Here is an 18,735-nt window from a genome sequence, read left to right as displayed (position 1 = left end):
ATAGGAGACTAGATGGAGCTCCAGGATGGTCTGCTTTCTCTTTCTGCTCCTAGCTGGAGCTGCACTGTCAGGTGATGTTCCGAAACTATCAGCGGAAGAATGATATGGATGAGCCACCTTCTGGGGACTTTGGTGGAGATGAAGAAAAGAGCCGAAAGCGAAAGAACAAGGACCCTAAGTTTGCAGAGATGGAAGAGCGCTTCTATCGCTATGGAATAAAACCAGAATGGATGATGATCCACCGAATCCTCAACCACAGGTACTACTTTGGCTCCACGGAGGTAGTGTACCCATGGAGGCGTGGCTCTTACTAAAGGGGATAAGAGTGGACATTGCCCCTGACTTAAGCTCTATAATTCAGTGACTGAGTCCTGGAATTTGGCCTATAGGGAGAGTATAAGTTAGAGATTAGTGGTACGAAAACAGATACCATTGAGACTCTGAGGACCTGTAGATTTTGCATTTAGAATGATTTCGCCAGCATTTTAAGAGCAAGGCTGACTGGGAAGGTGAGGAAAGTTGCTTTCTGGCTCTGAGGAGGTTTTCTTTATTGATCTTGTAGTGTGGACAAGAAGGGCCATGTTCACTACTTAATCAAGTGGCGAGACTTACCCTATGACCAGGCATCTTGGGAGAGTGAGGATGTGGAGATACAGGACTATGACCTGTTCAAGCAGAGCTACTGGAATCACAGGTAGGTGATTGGAGAGAAAAGTAGAGCTGCTCTCCTGCAAGGACCCCTAGACAGCTGTGGTGTTTTCATTCCTAGAGAGTTAATGAGGGGTGAGGAAGGACGGCCGGGAAAGAAGCTCAAGAAGGTAAAGCTTCGGAAACTGGAGAGGCCTCCGGAGACTCCTACTGTTGATGTGAGTTGGGGTGGAAGAGGAAGGGCATCATTTGTTGGGTGGGCAGAAGTCTTACCGACTATAGTCTCATGGTCTGCAGATCGCTCTAGCTCTGATGTTCTAGAGGCTTCATGTCCTGCCTCTCCACAGGTCTGTAAACCAGAATATGCTGGGATTTCTTTCTTCACCATCAGAAAAAAAAAAAGAAACACAAAAGGGATATTGTGTGTGAGGGCAAATATTATCTAGGGAGTGATCTTATACACAAGGGTTTATTTATTTGAGAAAGACAGGGTCAGGTCTCTTGTAGCTGAGGCTGGCCTTAAATTTCTAATCTTCCTGTTTCCACCTTCCAAGTTCTTTGATTGCAGATTTGTACAGCCATCACACCTACTTATCTGATAGATCTAGTGGAATTAGTGTATGGGTAGTGAGTCTTTGATACTAATATTTTTTAATAATTTATTCTTTTAATAGCATTACTGTTTGGCCTGCATGTAAGTTTGTGTGAGGGTGTCAGATCTTAGAGTTACAGTTGTGAGCTGCTATGTGGGTGCTGGGAATTGAACCAGGGTCCCCGAGTTCTTAACTGCTGACCCATATCTCCAGCCCTGGTTTTCACATTGAACTCAGTCCTTTTTTTTGAGACAGGGTTTCTCTGTAGCTTTGGAGCCTGTCCTGGAACTAGAACTCACAGAGATCTGCCTGCCTCTGCCTTCTGAGTGCTGGGATTTAAAGGCGAGCACCACCACCATTTGGCTTGAACTCAGTTCTTATGTCTCAGTCTCTGAAGTACTAGAATTACAGGCAGGTGCTACCATGCCTGGCGTCGTTAAGGGTTTTTGTTGTTGTTTTTCTTTTAGCTCTTGGGGAAAAAATATCTAGTGAGGACATGTAAAGGAGGAAGTAGCTACTGTCTTCTGGGAAAAAGGGAATTCTTTACCAGCTCTTGTCTTCTCTCTCGTCCTTCAGCCGACAGTGAAGTATGAGCGACAGCCGGAGTACCTGGATGCCACAGGTGGAACTCTGCATCCCTACCAAATGGAAGGCTTAAACTGGCTTCGCTTCTCATGGGCTCAGGGCACTGATACCATCTTGGCTGATGAGATGGGCCTTGGGAAGACTGTGCAGACAGCAGTCTTTCTCTACTCCCTCTACAAGGAGGTGAGGATGGCAGAGATGTTAGTTTTTAGTGTGGGGATTTTGTGGCTGTATTCTTTTCTTATATTTTGAGGAGAGGAAGGGAAGAAGGGAGTCTGACTTTGAACACTGCTGAGGGATAAGAAGATATAGGTCTGCAATGGAAAATTTTTTCCTTAACATTTTTTTTTAATTTATTTGTGTGAGTGTTGTACCTTTATTATATCTGTGCTGAAGAGATGGCTCAGCAGTTAAGAGCACTGCCTGCTCTTCCAAAGGTCCTGAGTTCAATTCCCAGCAACAACATGATGGCTCACAACCATCTGTAATGAGATTTGGTGCCCTCTTGAGGAAGAGACCTGGTCAGTTGTCCTCATCAACTTAGACCATTGAAACCCAATATGGACAAGTTCAACAAGTTTAGCATTGCCAGGGCATGAATTTCATTTCACTCATTCATGTCTGTGCACCACCAGTGTGTAGTGCCTGTGGAGGCCAGAAGAGGATTGTCAGATCTCTTAAAGCTGGAGTTACAGACTATGAGCCATCATGTGGGTCCTGGGATCTGAACAAGGGTCCTCTGTAAGAGCAGCCAGTATTCTTAACCAGTGAACCATCTCTCTAGATCCTACAGCAGAAATATGGGAATGGAGCCATGGTAGACTTAGTATATCTGTCTGTCCTGGGGAATGGGAAATGCATGCATTTTGAGGTAAACAGAACTGTGGTTGGACATAGTGGTAGGGAAAGTCTTGGTGGAAGAGTGTGACTTTGTCAAGGTGACCCGTTGCTTTTTGGAAAAGAGGATTGGGTATCTTTTGTAATGAGAATGATGGATGGGGGCAGTGGTGCAGGTGTCAGGCCTCAGTTTCACTGAGGGTCAGAGAGAGAGGTGAGTCTGGGGTTTAGGATGATGGTGCTCTTAGTTCTGACTCTGCCTGCTTTCTTCCTCCTAGGGTCACTCCAAAGGCCCCTTCTTAGTTAGTGCTCCTCTTTCTACCATCATCAACTGGGAGCGAGAGTTTGAGATGTGGGCTCCTGATATGTATGTGGTAACCTATGTGGGTGACAAAGACAGCCGTGCTATCATCAGGGAGAATGAGTTTTCCTTTGAAGACAATGCTATTCGTGGTGGCAAGAAGGCCTCCCGAATGAAGGTATTTCAGTGGGGGAGGAAGAGGGTACTGTTTGAGAGGGATCCAGTGCTTCGGGCTTAGTTTGCTGCCTCACCTGAGTAAGGCAAAAAAAGGATAGCTCTGGATGTGCTGATACTGGAGGAGTGGACATAATGAATAACAAACTTATCTTTTGCAGAAAGAAGCATCTGTGAAATTTCATGTTTTACTGACCTCCTATGAATTGATCACCATTGATATGGCCATCTTAGGTTCTATTGATTGGGCCTGCCTCATTGTGGATGAAGCCCATCGTCTGAAGAATAATCAGTCTAAGGTAAGTAGGGAGGGAGGTGATAGTCTCCAGTTTTAGTCTTTGGGAACATCATCTCTTTGAACAAAACCTAAGTAAAGAAGAAAGGAAAAATGGTCTTTGTTTTTTTCCTTACCTGCAGTAGCACTTCTGTGGCCAGGCCTTTAAGAATGTGACTGGCCATGGACTGAGAGAGACTCATTTCACTGAACAGTGAGACAGCTTGGGATTTTGTCGAGATATATTGGTGCCCTGATTTCTTGATTTCATCTCTCTTCACCAGTTCTTCCGAGTTTTGAATGGTTACTCACTACAGCACAAGCTGTTGCTAACTGGGACTCCATTACAAAACAATCTGGAGGAATTGTTTCATCTGCTCAACTTTCTTACCCCTGAGAGATTCCAGTAAGTGTGTTTGTCACAGTCGGGCCATGATTCTGCCTTAGTTCTTCTTGGTGCCCATCTCCTCTATTATTCTCATTTCTTCGTTTCTCCCTCACCAGTGACTCTTTTTTTTTCCCCTGAAGCAATTTGGAAGGCTTCTTGGAGGAGTTTGCTGACATTGCTAAAGAGGACCAGATTAAAAAACTACATGACATGCTGGGGCCTCACATGTTGCGGCGGCTCAAAGCTGATGTATTCAAGAATATGCCATCCAAGACAGAACTGATTGTGCGCGTGGAGCTGAGCCCTATGCAGAAGTAAGTGTGAAGTGTGGAAGCCCAAATTCAATCTTGTAATCTAATTAGACGCTGCCATTTTGCCAAGGGTTTCTCCCACGTAGCCTCTAGACATCTGGTGACAGGAACAAGCAGGGTCTGAAGAAACCCGATTCCTGGGATCTGGCATTTGTAGTTCTTAGTTATACCTTCCTGTGTCTAACATGACGATGGTGTGGCCAGTGCTTGTTAGCTTAGCCCCACAGGGAGGAGTGCTGAAAGATGAGCTCTCAGGCTGTTGGGTTGCATCATTAGTCATTTAAAGCCTTGAGTCCAACCTGTCTTTGTATCTTGTACATATAGAAAGTACTACAAGTATATTCTCACACGGAATTTTGAAGCACTTAATGCTCGAGGTGGTGGCAACCAGGTTTCCTTACTGAATGTAGTAATGGATCTTAAGAAGTGCTGCAACCACCCTTACCTCTTCCCTGTGGCGGCAATGGTAAGATGAGCCATCTCTTTGTTTTCCCTCGATTGCCAACTCCTCCTTGTGAGCTTTCTTTCAATATATTTTCCTTTGCTTCTGTTACCAGGAAGCCCCTAAGATGCCTAATGGCATGTATGATGGTAGTGCCCTAATCAGAGCGTCTGGGAAATTGTTGCTGCTACAGAAGATGCTTAAGAACCTTAAGGAGGGAGGGCATCGTGTACTCATCTTTTCCCAGGTATGTGGGCCTAACTAGAACTGCAGAGACAGTGGTGGGACAGCCCTAGTGACTGAGAAGAGGGATTATCACCTAACAGCTCTATAATTAATTAAGCTATTCCTTTTTACAGATGACCAAGATGTTGGACTTGTTAGAGGATTTTTTAGAACATGAAGGTTATAAATATGAACGTATTGATGGTGGGATCACTGGGAATATGCGTCAGGAGGCTATTGATCGCTTCAATGGTAAGAGAGGAATGGCTTATTTCTAGGCAATCATTTTCTTTTCTTTTTCTTCTCTTCCTTCCTTCCTTCTTTTTTTTTTTGGCATTTTGAGATAGGGTTTCTCTGTAGCTTTGGAGACTGTCCTGAAGCTAGCTCTTGTAGACCAGGCTGGCCTTGAACTCAGAGATCTGCCTGCCTCTGCCTTTCGAGTGCTGGGAATAAAGGTATGTGCCACCACCTTCATATTTGTGTGTGTGTGTGTGTGTGTGTGTGTGTGTGTGTGTGTGTGTGTGTGTATCCGGGAGGCGGATCTCTTGAGTATGAGGCCAGGTGGTTTACATAGTAAGTTTCAGAACAGCTAGACTGTGTAGAGAAATCCTTTCTCTCAGAACCTCCCAAAAAACAACAGATTACTTTTTGTGTGTGAGTGTTTTGCCTGCATGTAAGTATGTACACCATATGTGTGCCTAGGTACTTTGGTTAAAGACAGTTGTGAGCTACCATGTCTGTGCTGGGAATTGAACCCAAGTCCTCTCTCTGTAAGAACAACAGGGTCTTACTATGTATCCTTTGCTGATCTGAAACTGTAGACCAGGCTGGACTCAAATGCAGAGACGAACCTGCCTTTAACTAAGAGCTAGGATTAAAGGCATGTACCCCGTCCAGTCGCAATCATTTTTCTTGGATCTCTGGAGTGATCATTTTATTTTTTGTAATGTATACATGCATGCATGTGCGCTTACAACTGCATCTGCACACTTGTGTACCATGACTCAGATGTGGGAGTAGAGGAAAACTTACAGGAATTGGTTCTCTCCTTCTACCATATGAGTCCTTGGGATTGAACACAGATATCAAAGGATCTTTGCCTACTGAGCCATCTCACTGGCCCCACTGGTTTGTTTTTTAAGATTTTATTTTGTGTGTGGGTGTTTTATCTGCATGTGTGTCTATGTACCATAGGTATGTAGTACCTGTAGAGGCCAGAAGAAGGCATTGGATCCCCTGGAACTGGAGTTATAGCTGTTTGTGAACTGCCATGTGGATGCTGGGAATGAACCCAGGTCCTCTGGAAGAACAATCATTTCTCTTAACTGTGGAGCCATCTCTCTCCAAGTACCCCAGCTTATTCTGTGCACCTGTTTTCTCAGTAGTTCTTTTGGGTCTTGGTCAATTGATTTCGTGGAGGAAAGCTTTTGAAGAAACAATTGAACTAGCTCTAAGAGCTTTTTCTTACCTTCCCGTTGGAGTCTTTTCTCTGATTAATTATATCCCAAGACTAAAAGAAGGGATAGATTAGTTTTTTTAAATATTTATTTATTTATTTATTATGTATACAATATTCTGTCTGTGTGTATGTCTGCAGGTCAGAAGAGGGCACCAGACCTCATTACAGATGGTTGTGAGCCACCATGTGGTTGCTGGGATTTGAACTCAGGACCTTTGGAAGAGCAGGCCATGCTCTTAACCACTGAGCCATCTCTCCAGCCCCGGGATAGATTAGTTTTATTTTTCAATTTATTTTTATTTATGTGTATGTTTGTGTGCCTACTTGTCTGTATGTGTAGCATGTATGTACAGGTGCCTGAAGAGGTGTCCTGAGTTAAGAGCTACCTGATAGGAACTGAACCTAGGTCCTCTGTGAGAGCAGAGTGCTCTTTATCTCTAGCCCCAAGGGTCAGATTTGTTGATGCTCAAATATGTGGTAGACTTGTCTATCTCAGTAGATGCATCTACCCTTCCCCAAACTTTAATTTTCATTTTCTATTTTTTGTTTTTTTTTTTTTTTTTGAGTCAGGGTCTTTGGCTGTACTGGTTATTTAAAATATTTTAGACTTAAAAGTTGTAAAACAATGCAGAATTAGCCTGCTGCTCTTAATAACAACTTTCAGTGCTTGGTGGCATATGCATGTAATCTCAGCACTTGATAAAGAGCATTGGCTGTTCTTCCAGAAGACCTGGGTCTGATTTCTCAGCACCCATGTGGCGGCTCACAACTCTGTATCTCCAGTTCGGGGCATTCATTTTATGGCTTCTCCAGGCAGTGTACATATGCTGTACACAGACATATAAAGGCAAAACATGCATATAAAAAAAAATAGCTGGGCAATGGTGGTGCACCTTTTAATCCTAGTACCCAGGAGGCAGAGACAGGCAGAGCTGGACAGGCAGTTCAAGGCCAGCCTGGTCTACGAGAGCTAGTTCTAGGACAGGCTTCAAAGCTACAGAGAAACCTTTTCTCAAAAACCAAAAGTAAATAAATAATGATAAAAATATTTAAAAATAATTCAAGGATATCTGGGCTACATGTAGTACATAAGACCCTATCTGGAAGGGGAGAAAGGCTAGTGAGATGGCTAGCAGGTGAAGGTACTTGCTACCAAGCATATCTCTCTGATTTCTATCCTGGTACCCACATGGTAGAAAGAACCAACTTCTGCACGATGTCCTCTGACTATACATATGTGCACATGCATGTATATATACAAAATAAGTATAATTTAAAAATAGTTTTATAAAAGGCCAGTGAGATGATTCAGTAGTAGGTAAAGGTGCCAAACTTGTTTACCTGAGTTTCTAGGAGTCACAATGGTAGAAGGGGGAAGACTAGCTTTGTCCTCTGACCTCCATGTAGGTGCTGAAGAGCACACTCATGTATACTGACACACAAATGCACACAAAAAAAGTGGGAGGGGTTGTTAGAGTGTTTGCCTAACCTTCATGAGGCCCTGAATTCCATTCCCAGCACCACTTAAAGTATGGTGACGCTTTACTGTAATCTCAGCATTGGGAAGCAGAGGCAGGTGGAGACAGGAAGTTCAGTTATCCTCAGCTGTCTAGAGAGTTCAAGACCAGTCTGATCTACATGAGACTCTGTCTCAAAAAACAAACAAACAAACAAAAAAACTAAAAAAAACTTAACAAAACAAAAATCTAAGAATTTATGTGACCATGGTAGGAGATTAATTAACATTGAGTCATACTGTCAAAGAACTGTAGATCCTGAGTGTCACCAGTTTTTCTCTTAATGTTCTTTTTCTGTTTGAGGATCCAGTCCCAGGTGCACACTGAGATCCAAGGGTAGATCCTATTCTTTACACCATAGTTAGATAGGAAGCTTCTTAACTGACATTTCCTCACCCACCCCTCCCTTTATGATATTAGTGCTTGGATTTCTGGTCAGTTATTTCTTCTTTGCTCCCTTCTCTGTCTCTTCTCACTCCTTCCAGTAAATCTCCTGTGTGAGCCCTGTTGTATGATGTGACTCCTTCCTTCTCTACTTATTTGTTATAATTCAGGAGAGAACTCATAGTGTTTTCTGTTTTTTAGCACCGGGTGCTCAACAGTTCTGCTTCTTGCTTTCCACCCGAGCTGGAGGCCTTGGGATCAATCTGGCCACTGCTGACACAGTTATCATATATGATTCTGACTGGAACCCCCATAATGACATTCAGGTGAGTAGGGAAGCTGCTCTAGGAGGTCCCAGCAGCCCCTACCTACCCTCCAGGAAAGGTTCTGTTATTTGAAATTTAATACTTGAATTTTGACTTTTTTCTTTCTTTCTTTCTTTCTTTCTTTCTTTCTTTCTTTCTTTCTTTTTTGAATGTCATCTGAGAATTGGGATTAGTTGTAGTTCTCTTTTGGGTCATGTGATGAGAAGTGGTATCTGGAGGGAGAGGTGCAAAAAGAAATTTTATGTGAAGACTAGCTTCAGCTTCTGCCTAGTATCGCCTCTGATTTCTGTGAAAGACAGTAGGACATAAGATTGCTGGTTTTGTTTGATCAAATCCAGGCCTTTAGTAGAGCCCACCGTATTGGGCAGAATAAGAAGGTGATGATCTACCGCTTTGTGACTCGTGCTTCAGTGGAGGAGCGCATCACGCAGGTGGCAAAGAAGAAGATGATGCTCACACATTTAGTGGTGCGGCCTGGACTAGGCTCCAAGACTGGCTCAATGTCCAAACAGGAGCTTGATGACATCCTCAAATTTGGCACTGAGGAACTATTCAAGGATGAAGCCACAGATGGAGGTGAGCTGATCAGGATCTTAAATTTTAAGTAGAACTTGAGTTCCTAGAGGGTACTTTTGATAGCAAGGGTCCCATGGGAACTGTAGTGACATTTCATTTGTATTATAATAACTAAATCTTGCCTGAGGATCAGAAAAGTAAAACAACTACACTGGCCAGTCTTACAGGCAGCAATGACACACACCTTTAATCCCAGTAGCCACACTAGTTTGCCATAGAAACCAGGTGGTAGTGGTGCACATCCTTAATCCCAGAACTAGAGAGAATTGCAAAACAGGAGGAGACAGCTCAGTCTTAGTCTCATTCTGAGAATCCTGGAGGCAGGATTGCCATTTCAGACTGAAGTAGAGGTAAGAGCCAGTGTCTGACTGTTTTATTTTTCTGGTCTTCAGGTTGAAACCCAATTTCTGTCTCTGGTTTTTTATTAATTGTGCTACAGGGAACTGCTTTTTCTTCTCTCTCTCTCTCTCTCTCTCTCTCTCTCTCTCTCTCTCTCTCTCGTCTCTCTCTTCCTTTCTTCCTTGCTTCCTTCTTTTTTTTCTTTTGGTTTTTCAAAATAGGGTTTCTTTGTGGAGCTTTGGAGCATGTCCTGGAACTCACTTTGTAGACCAGGCTAGTCTTGAACTCACAGAGATCTGCTTGCCTCTGCCTCCCAAATGTTGGGATTAAAGCGTGCGCCACCACTGCCTGGCTGGGAGCTGTTTTTCTTCTGCAGCAACTGAACTGACTTTAGGGTTGTGGTCCCCTGGTTCTTCATAGGAGGAGACAACAAAGAGGGAGAAGATAGCAGTGTTATCCATTATGATGATAAGGCCATTGAACGACTGCTGGATCGCAACCAAGATGAGACTGAAGACACAGAATTGCAGGGCATGAATGAATATTTGAGTTCATTTAAAGTGGCCCAGTATGTGGTACGGGAAGAAGAAATGGGGGTGAGTATGAATCCAAGGCAATGCTGTTCTTGGTTATTGGTCTAAAAATTGAAATTGAGATCAAGATGGTACTTGAAACAACAGAAAAGAATGTAACATGCTCAATTTCCGTTATCATCTTTGCCTTGACTATCAGGAGCTCCGCAGTCAGATTTCACATAGCCATCATGTACTCTCCTAGAGTCTTACTTTCATGTGTCTTAGTAATTCTCCACATGAATCTTTGAATACTACCTTAGAAAAAGCAGATGAGATACATACCTTATTAGGTAGCTGTTTTCTCAAAGTAAGAATTCTTTTCTTTTTTTTTTTCCTCCTTGGTCTTACACTAAGAAGTAAAAACTCCCAAAAAAATGTGAGAAGTTTTTGTAATATAGTTCATCCTTTAAGTAATTTTAAAATGCTGATTTCTTTGCTGGTTCTCTTTAAACCACTTGGCTCAGGGTTAAGTTGGCATGGGTTTTTGATGTCTTTACCATGCTTTCTCATCAGAATAATACTCTTGTTGCAGTCTGATAATATAGCATTTTCCCCCTTCGTGTTTTAAACAAAGTCTTGCTATTTTGTTCCTCTTCCATCCTCCTCCTAGTTGCTATGATTGCAGGCTTGGGTGTTATTTTAGCTGAAGCCTAGACTGACTTTGAACTCTATAGCTTAAACTGATTTTGAATTTCTAATCTCCTGCATCTACCTCCCAGAAGCTGGCATTATAGGCAAGTGCTGGCTACCATATCATATCTTATTATCTGGCAGAATTATTATTATTATTAATATTTTGTGTATGTGTTTATTTTATCTTAGAGGCAGGGTCTTGGGTATCCTGACTGGCCTGACCTTTCTTTGTACTGAAAATAACCTGACTCCATCTTCCATGTGCTATGGTGACAGCATGGGCCACCAGGCCTTGTGTATGTGGTGATGGAGATTAAACCCAAAGCTTCTTGCATACTAGGCTAGCCTTCTGTCCATCTGACTTATATCCCTACTCCTGTCTAGCAGATCAGCAGATCTTGATTAGCAGGATTATTGTGGGTGGTTTTTTTTTTTTTTTTGTGATTTTTATAGGGCTAAGATCAGTTCTGCCCGATATGTTAGTTTTGAGTTGTAGTTCTTCCCCCCCACCCCACCCCTCGTTTTTCGAGACAGGCTTTCTCTGTAACAAACAGCCCTGGCCATTCTTGGAGCCTTTCCTGCAACTCTGTAGACCAGGCTGGCCTCAAACTCACAGAAATCCACCTGCTTCTGCCTCCCAAGTGCTGGGATTAAAGGTGCATGCCACTACTTCCCAGTTTTACTATGGCTATTTTTTTTTTTTTCGATACAGATCTCCCTGTGTAGCCCAGCCTGGTCTTGAACTCATGGCCTTTTTACCTTAGCCTCCCAAATGTAAGATTACACATGTTAATCTTACACATTAAAATAATCACAATATCTGTCTTTCTCTGGTTTTTAAGACAGGGTCCCATATATCTCAGGCTATCCTGGAACTCATTCTGTAGTCAAGGATGACCTTGAGCTTCGGATCCTCCTGCCTCTACCTTCTAAGTGCTGGGATGATGGACCTGTGCCAGGTGTGCAACTGCTGTGTCCTAGTCACGTGGTACTGGGATTGACCATGACCTCCGCCCACAGAAAAAGCACTGCGCACTGTGCTTTCTTTCCAGCTTGTTCTTGGGATGTTGCTTCTAGTCAAGGTTTATGTGTAACCGGCGGGGATATATTATATAAATCAGCAGTAAATTCAACCAAAAACTGCTTTTTGATAGGAAATCTTACTCCTTTCAGTAGCAGAGAGTGTTCTGTAGAAGTAATTGCCTAGCAGAGCACATGTTAGGGGGTGACCTATGCAAGTATATGCAAGGATACTTACATACTTATATGCAAGTATATGTGTTCTGTTCATTATTTTTATTTATTTTCCTTTTTCTGTTTTTTTTTTTTTTAGTTTTTGTTTGTTTTTGTTTTGGAGACAGGGTTCCATTATGTAGCTCTGGCCTGGAATTCACAGAGTGCCTGCCTCTGCCTCCAAGTGTTGGGGTTAAAGGCATCAACTACCACACCTGGGTATTTCTTTTTAGACCGTTTAATCAGGAGGTAGGGTTGTTGAAGATGACACCTGGGGCTAAGCAGTTGATCTGCTACTGAATTATATACTATACTAAAAGAATTTTTGTTTCCTTTTAATATTTTTTAAAGATTTATTTATTTATTACATATTCAGTGTTCTGTCTTTATGTATGCCTGCAGACCAGAAGAGGGTGCCAGATCTCATTATAAATGCTTATGAGCTACTATGTGGTTGCTGGGAATTGAACTCAGGACCTCTTGAAGAACAGCCAGTGCTCTTAACTGCTAAGCCATTTCTCCAGCCCCTTCTTTTAAATTTTTTATTATGTATATTCATTATACATAGTACTATGTACTTTAAAAATATTTCTGGTGACAGGGTTGTTTGTTTTTGTTGAGACAGGGTTTCACTGTAGCCCTAGCTGTCCTAGAACTCATGCTGGCTGTAGACCAGCCTAGCCTCAAACTCATAAAGAACTGCCTGTCTATGCCTCCCAAATGCTGGGATTAAAGGTGTGCGCTACCACTGTCCACCTGGGGCAGGGTCTTGTGTAGCCCGAGATAGAGTTTAGGCAGCCAGGGGTGATGTTGAACTTCTGACCCCTTTGCCTCCTAAGTGCTGGGATTATAGGCATCTGTTATCACACCTGGTTGTATATGGTGCTGAGAATTGAGTCTAAGAATTGGTGCATGCGGGCTGGAGAGATGGCTCAGTGGTTAAGAGCATTGCCTGCTCTTCCGAAGGTCCTGAGTTCAATTCCCAGCAACCACATGGTGGCTCACAACCATCTGAAATGAGGTCTGGTGCCTTCTTCTGGCCTTCAGGCATATACGCAGACAGAATACTGTATACATAATAAATAAATTTAAAAAAAAAAAAAAAGAATTGGTGCATGCAAGGCAAGCACTTTACCAACCAAGCCATGTCCCTAACCCCTCTATAAATTGTTGCCCAAACTGGTCTTGAACTTTTGGTTCTCTTGCCTCAGCTTCTGTATTGGCTAAGACTTTTACCATTAGGCATAAAATTTATTTTAAGGGCCAGCCTGGAATTCAATTCCGGGCTGACCTCAGGCTCAATTCTTCTGCCTCAGATTCCTGAGTGCTGAGATTATAGGTGTGTGGTGATCGATTTAATGCATAAATATTATTGCTGGGCAGTGGTGGCACATGCCGTTAACCCTAGCATTCAATAGGCAGAAACAAACATCTCTTCAGTTCAAGGGCATCCTGGTCTAGTAGAGAGTTCGGTATCTCAGCGCTACAAAGTTAGAGTGTATCTCAAAAAGTCAGATTGGAAGGGAAGAGGGCAGGAGTTTAAGAAAGCTTATTTTGTCTTCCACGTTTCAGCAGCTTTAGTGGATAGTAGGTACTGTTGCTTATGGGCGACAGGTCTATCCTAGCAGGGTGGCTGTACTGAGGAAACTGCTCGAAGGTAGGGGAAAAACAGAAAGGTGGGCCGTGGTGGCACACACCTTTAATCCCCTGGGAGGCAGAGGCAGGCGGGTCCCATGAGTTTGAGGACAGCCTGGTCTACAAGAGGTAGTTCCAGGACAGCAAGACTGTTCGCAGAGAAATCCTCTCTCGACAAACCAAAAATAAGAAAAAAACGGGGGGATCCAAAAGAGAAAAGGCTTCTGTCTTAATGTTTCATTCAAGTATATGCTTCCAGTGATCTGACTTCTTCCCATTAGGTCTCTACTCCATGGAGATTCCACCACTTCCCAGTCACACCACGGATTGCTTATCCAAGCCATAGAGCAACATTGCTCAAATTTTAAAAGAAAAAACTATCTCTTCCACTCTATCCTGTCTAGTTCTCTTCTGGGAACAATCGTTTTCACTTTGACCGCGCATGTGAGCGTGCATGTTGTATATATATAAATATACACACACACACATGTACATATGGGTGTGTGTTATATACATACATATGTACATGTGAGGTGTGTGTTTTTATGTACACATATATGTATATATGGGTATGTGTGTTGTATACATACATATGTACATATGGGTGTGTGTGTCTATCTGTCTTACCCAGGGTAACCTGAACTTCATCTTTCTAAATTACAGGTGTGAACTACCATACTTGCGGGAAAAGGGAGTCTGTCTTTCTGTTGGGGAATTATATAACAAATAGTGGAGGGAGTGCTTAGAGATGTTTCAGCAGTTAAGAGCACAGATTGTTCTTTGGAATTTGATTCCTTATACATATATCAGCTTGCAAACATCTGTTTAGCTCTAGTTCCAGAGGCTCTGATGCTGTCTTCTAGTCCCCTTGGGTTCCAGGCGTGATTGTGGCATACAGACTTACATGTACATGCAGGCAAAGGATATACATAAAATTAAAAGTATGAAAATAAAAATTTTAAAGGCAGTTATGATTTTTGGGTATTTCAGCTTTATATTCTTAGATTTTGTTTTCTTTCATTAGGGATGACCAGCCTATTCTATAATTTAGTTGCATAGGGATTTAGGTTATTTCTTTGTATATTTATGAGAGAGACAGAGACAAGTTGCAGGAGTTGATTCTCTCCTTTCATATGCGTCCCAGGGTCAACTCTGACATGGTTATTTAGGTTGTTTGTACTTAGGCTGTGAATAATGGTTTTACTCTGTCTTGAGGGACTTGGTTTTTGTTTTTTAATTTGAGACATGGTCTCATATATTCCAAGCTGGCTTTGAATTCACTATGTAGTTGAAGTTGATCTTGAACTCTGATTTTCTGGCTCTATTTCTCAAAGGCTAGTATTACAGGCACATGCTGCTGTGCATGACGTATGCATTGCTGGGGTCACACCTAGGGCCTTATGGTTGCTAAGCAAGTACCTTGCTAACTGACAAGGATAAGGATATCCTTATTCTCAGCCCAGAATTTGTATTTAATCAGTATATCTGAAGTGTCTAAGGGGGAAAGAATCTGTAACTTGGGTAATAAGACTTAGAGAGCCAAGCTGGGCAGTTGTGGCACAAGCCTTTAATCCCCAGCACTCAGGAGGTAGAGGTAGATAGATGACTCTTCATGAGTGCAAGGTCAGCCAGGACTACACAGAAAAACCCTGCTCAAAAACAAAACAAAACAAACCTCCCCCCAAAATCTGGCAAGCTTTTGAAGATACTTAAACATGTTTCTGTATATATGCATGTGAGGAAATGTGTGTGTGTGTGTGTGTGTGTGTGTGTGTGTGTGTGTGAGAGAGAGAGAGAGAGAGAGAGACTTTGTTGTTGTTGTTTTTTAAAATTCTTAAACTGTTGATACTTTTTTATGTGGTTAATTAAGACCAGAATGTTTTCTGTTCTGTTTGTGCCTTGAAGATCTCTTGCAGTGTTTGGAAGCCTCCATCCTGCTGGCTAAGGTGTAACCTTCCTCTCTTTGTTCTGCTTTTGGATGTTGCCAGTAGGAAGGGATAGAAGCTGCAGTATCTTTTGTCTCGTCAGAATAGTTTTCCTTCTCACATTTTTCTTTAATCAGGCTAACTGCTAATCTACACATAACCTTTGGGGAGCTCTGTCCTGTCTGTTAAATTTCTTCCAAGTTTTTAGGTCCAAGCAGGCACACTTGGTTTACAAATCCAGCCATGCAAAGGAGCTATCAGAATGGGAACTGTGAGGACCAGGGGTAGCTGGTGGTGCTGACTTCAGCACCCCTGAGTCCTGGCCCTCCCTCTGTCCCAGGAGGAAGAGGAGGTAGAACGGGAAATCATAAAACAGGAAGAAAGTGTGGATCCTGACTACTGGGAGAAATTGCTGCGGCACCATTATGAGCAGCAGCAAGAAGATCTAGCCCGAAATCTGGGCAAAGGAAAAAGAATCCGTAAACAGGTCAACTACAATGATGGCTCACAGGAGGACCGAGGTGTGTGTGGCCGGCCCCGCCCCCCACCCACGGGCCGTTCTACTAGAGCAGTGGGCCCCGCTCATCTGCCCTCTCTCCCTCCAGATTGGCAGGACGACCAGTCCGACAACCAGTCCGATTACTCAGTGGCCTCAGAGGAAGGTGATGAAGACTTTGATGAACGATCAGAAGGTGAGAGTGGTGCCATCTTGCCAGTTCTTAGCTGTTACAGTGTTTACTGTTGTCAGTGTCACTCATCCATCGTTTCTGCTTACAGCTCCCCGCAGGCCCAGTCGCAAGGGCCTGCGGAATGATAAAGATAAACCATTACCTCCTCTGCTGGCTCGTGTTGGTGGAAATATTGAAGTAAGTACCGTATGATCCTTTAGTGGGGCGAAAAGGAGTGAGAGAATGTCACTCAATGGGTCTTTGGTGGGAAGAGACTTGCTTTCTCTTACGGTGGTTCTTTCTCCTTAGGTACTTGGTTTTAATGCTCGTCAGCGAAAAGCATTTCTTAATGCAATTATGCGATATGGCATGCCACCTCAGGATGCTTTTACCACTCAGTGGCTTGTAAGAGATCTTCGAGGCAAGTCAGAGAAAGAATTTAAGTAAGTTGAGGGCTGGGCATACCAGTTGGAGCCAGGGCCTAACCCATGTTGTGCAAGGAAAGGGATATTGTTAGGTGAAGCTGTTGTTCATGAGAGTTGTGTTCCTGGCTTCCCTGAAAGAGACTTAGGGTTATAGTGTGGGTCTGGAAATCAGCATTCCAGGGCGTTACAGGGCCTTCTTAACTTGAGGTGGAGCTGTGCTTATGATTCCAACAGTGTCTGACGGGGTCTCTATTTGACTTCTATCAGGGCTTATGTGTCACTCTTCATGCGGCATTTATGTGAGCCTGGGGCAGATGGGGCAGAAACCTTTGCCGATGGCGTCCCCCGTGAAGGCCTGTCTCGGCAGCACGTTCTTACTAGAATTGGTGTCATGTCCTTGATTCGCAAGAAGGTAAGTGCCACACCTGTTTTCATTTTTAAGGATTTCTAGAGAAATTGGGGGCCAATAGGAAAGTAATCTCAGCTAGAAAGGAGTCTTTAACTTGCCATCCTTTGCTCTAGGTGCAGGAGTTTGAACATGTGAATGGGCGCTGGAGCATGCCTGAACTGGCTGAAGTAGAGGAAAACAAGAAAATGTCTCAGCCAGGGTCACCCTCTCCAAAGACTCCTACACCTTCCACACCAGGGGACACACAACCCAATACTCCTGCACCTGTGCCACCTGCTGGTAAGTCTGCCTGTTATGTCATTTCTGTCCTTTTTAAAAAACTTTGTCCTGTGCCTTTTTCTGCTCCCCTGTGCTCAGTCTTAACAGGGTAGTCTGGCCGGACACACAGCAATTTTCCTCTCAGGTTAGGAGGGCTGTCCTAAGAATAGGACTGGCTCTTAAAGGCACAAGAGGACAATTTAGAAAGAGACAAACTGCCTGACTTCTGATCCTGGGACCTCCCTAATTGACTGTCTTCTATTGGTCTGCAGAGGATGGGATAAAAATAGAGGAAAATAGCCTTAAGGAAGAAGAAAACACAGAAGGAGAAAAGGAGGCGAAATCTACAGCCCCTGAGGTGACTGTGGAGGTGAGAGATGGGGTGACTGAATGCTTTGCTAACGTCAGATGTCTCTTGAGATTCAGGCCCATTTGCTTCACCTTCTGTCTTCTCTTCCTTTGAAGTGTGCACAGCCCACTGCTCCTGCCCCTGCCCCTGCCCCTACCCCTGCCTCCGAGGATGAAAAGGCTCCTGCTGAGCCTCTTGAGGGAGAAGAGAAAGTGGAGAAGGCAGAGGTGAAGGAGAGAACAGAGGAGCCTATGGAGACGGAGCCCAAAGGTAATACATATTTATATATATTTCCAAGCACTCCAGGTTGCTGTGTAGTTCTAGACTTTTTTAAGCTTTTGGAGTATCAGGAAGAAGTGATAGACCTGGGACCCATGACCCTTGCTTCTAAATTATCCCCAGCCTCTGATATCTTTGAAACTCTACTTATAGCAGTATAGATGTGTAACACTGTCCAAGTTTTATGGGGGCCAGAGTGGAGTTGTCTTTCTTTAGGGTGTTCTCAGTGCCTTCTTCTTTAGGCTCTGCTGAGGCGGAGAAGGTGGAGGAGAAGTCTGCAATAGACCTCACCCCTATCGTGGTGGAAGACAAAGGTCAGTGTGTAGAGAAGCAGATTTTTTTTCTTATGATTTATTTTTTATTATGTATATAGTCTTTATTTACTATGTATACAGTGTTCTGCCTGCATGTGTGGCTGCAGGCCAGAAGAGGGCACCAGATCTCATTATAGATGGTTCTGAGCCACCATGTGTTTGCTGGGAATTGAACTCAGCACCTCTGGAAAAGCAGCCAGTGCTCTTAACCTTTGAGCCATCTTAACTTCTGAGAAGCTGATTATTACTTGGACTAAATTTGTACTAAAACCAGAAACAAACTTGTAACCCACCCTCACCTCATTACCTATTAGCAATAGGTAATTTTATTCTAACTTATTCTAACTTTATTCTAACTTAGTTGTTAGAGAACTGGCTGGTGACACTTTCTCTGGGTCTTGGAGACCTGAGTGTGGAGGTGGAGGTAGACAGATACAGCACACAAGGGCTGTAGTCCTGACATTTGCCTTTGTGATATCCTGTAGAAGAGAAGAAAGAGGAAGAAGAGAAAAAGGAGGTAATGCTTCAGAATGGAGAAACCCCCAAGGATCTCAGTGATGAGAAGCAGAAGAAAAATGTCAAACAGCGCTTCATGTTCAACATTGCAGATGGGGGTTTTACTGGTATGGGAATGGGGACCTGAGGTGAAGTCG

General features: G+C 43.3%; 1 protein-coding gene and 1 non-coding gene across 14 annotated transcripts in view; both read left to right on the top strand.

Annotated features, from left to right (window-relative positions):
* The window catches only part of Chd4 (chromodomain helicase DNA binding protein 4), a 37,296-nt gene that overhangs the window by 11,041 nt on the left and 7,520 nt on the right, over positions 1–18,735 (top strand). For 8 of the 13 annotated variants that reach the window (XM_087904219.1, XM_087904218.1, XM_087904213.1 and 5 more), the window contains exons 12-35: positions 54–259; positions 563–694; positions 770–866; positions 1,818–2,009; positions 2,942–3,142; positions 3,300–3,437; positions 3,697–3,818; positions 3,941–4,114; positions 4,436–4,577; positions 4,669–4,800; positions 4,913–5,030; positions 8,340–8,464; positions 8,803–9,040; positions 9,800–9,975; positions 15,721–15,901; positions 15,986–16,072; positions 16,158–16,246; positions 16,358–16,491; positions 16,741–16,885; positions 16,996–17,161; positions 17,413–17,510; positions 17,606–17,759; positions 18,011–18,082; positions 18,568–18,705. In XM_087904219.1, coding sequence (XP_087760345.1) covers positions 54–259; positions 563–694; positions 770–866; positions 1,818–2,009; positions 2,942–3,142; positions 3,300–3,437; positions 3,697–3,818; positions 3,941–4,114; positions 4,436–4,577; positions 4,669–4,800; positions 4,913–5,030; positions 8,340–8,464; positions 8,803–9,040; positions 9,800–9,975; positions 15,721–15,901; positions 15,986–16,072; positions 16,158–16,246; positions 16,358–16,491; positions 16,741–16,885; positions 16,996–17,161; positions 17,413–17,510; positions 17,606–17,759; positions 18,011–18,082; positions 18,568–18,705 — 3,457 coding nt within the window. Of the gene's footprint in view, positions 1–53; positions 260–562; positions 695–769; positions 867–1,817; positions 2,010–2,941; positions 3,143–3,299; positions 3,438–3,696; positions 3,819–3,940; positions 4,115–4,435; positions 4,578–4,668; positions 4,801–4,912; positions 5,031–8,339; positions 8,465–8,802; positions 9,041–9,799; positions 9,976–15,720; positions 16,073–16,157; positions 16,247–16,357; positions 16,492–16,740; positions 16,886–16,995; positions 17,162–17,412; positions 17,511–17,605; positions 17,760–18,010; positions 18,083–18,567; positions 18,706–18,735 lie in introns of all 13 variants that reach the window. The other 5 variants (XM_087904214.1, XM_087904217.1, XM_087904211.1 and 2 more) reach the window with 2 other exon arrangements.
* Positions 17,205–17,340, top strand: LOC125407109 (small Cajal body-specific RNA 11). The gene has a single exon (XR_007234112.1).

This window comes from Myodes glareolus, chromosome 3, assembly GCF_982192425.1.
Source record: "Myodes glareolus chromosome 3, mMyoGla1.1, whole genome shotgun sequence".
Classification (NCBI taxonomy): domain Eukaryota; kingdom Metazoa; phylum Chordata; class Mammalia; order Rodentia; family Cricetidae; genus Myodes; species Myodes glareolus.
The sequence above is the reverse complement of the archived record's forward strand: the minus strand, read 5'-3'. Positions and strand labels throughout refer to the sequence as shown.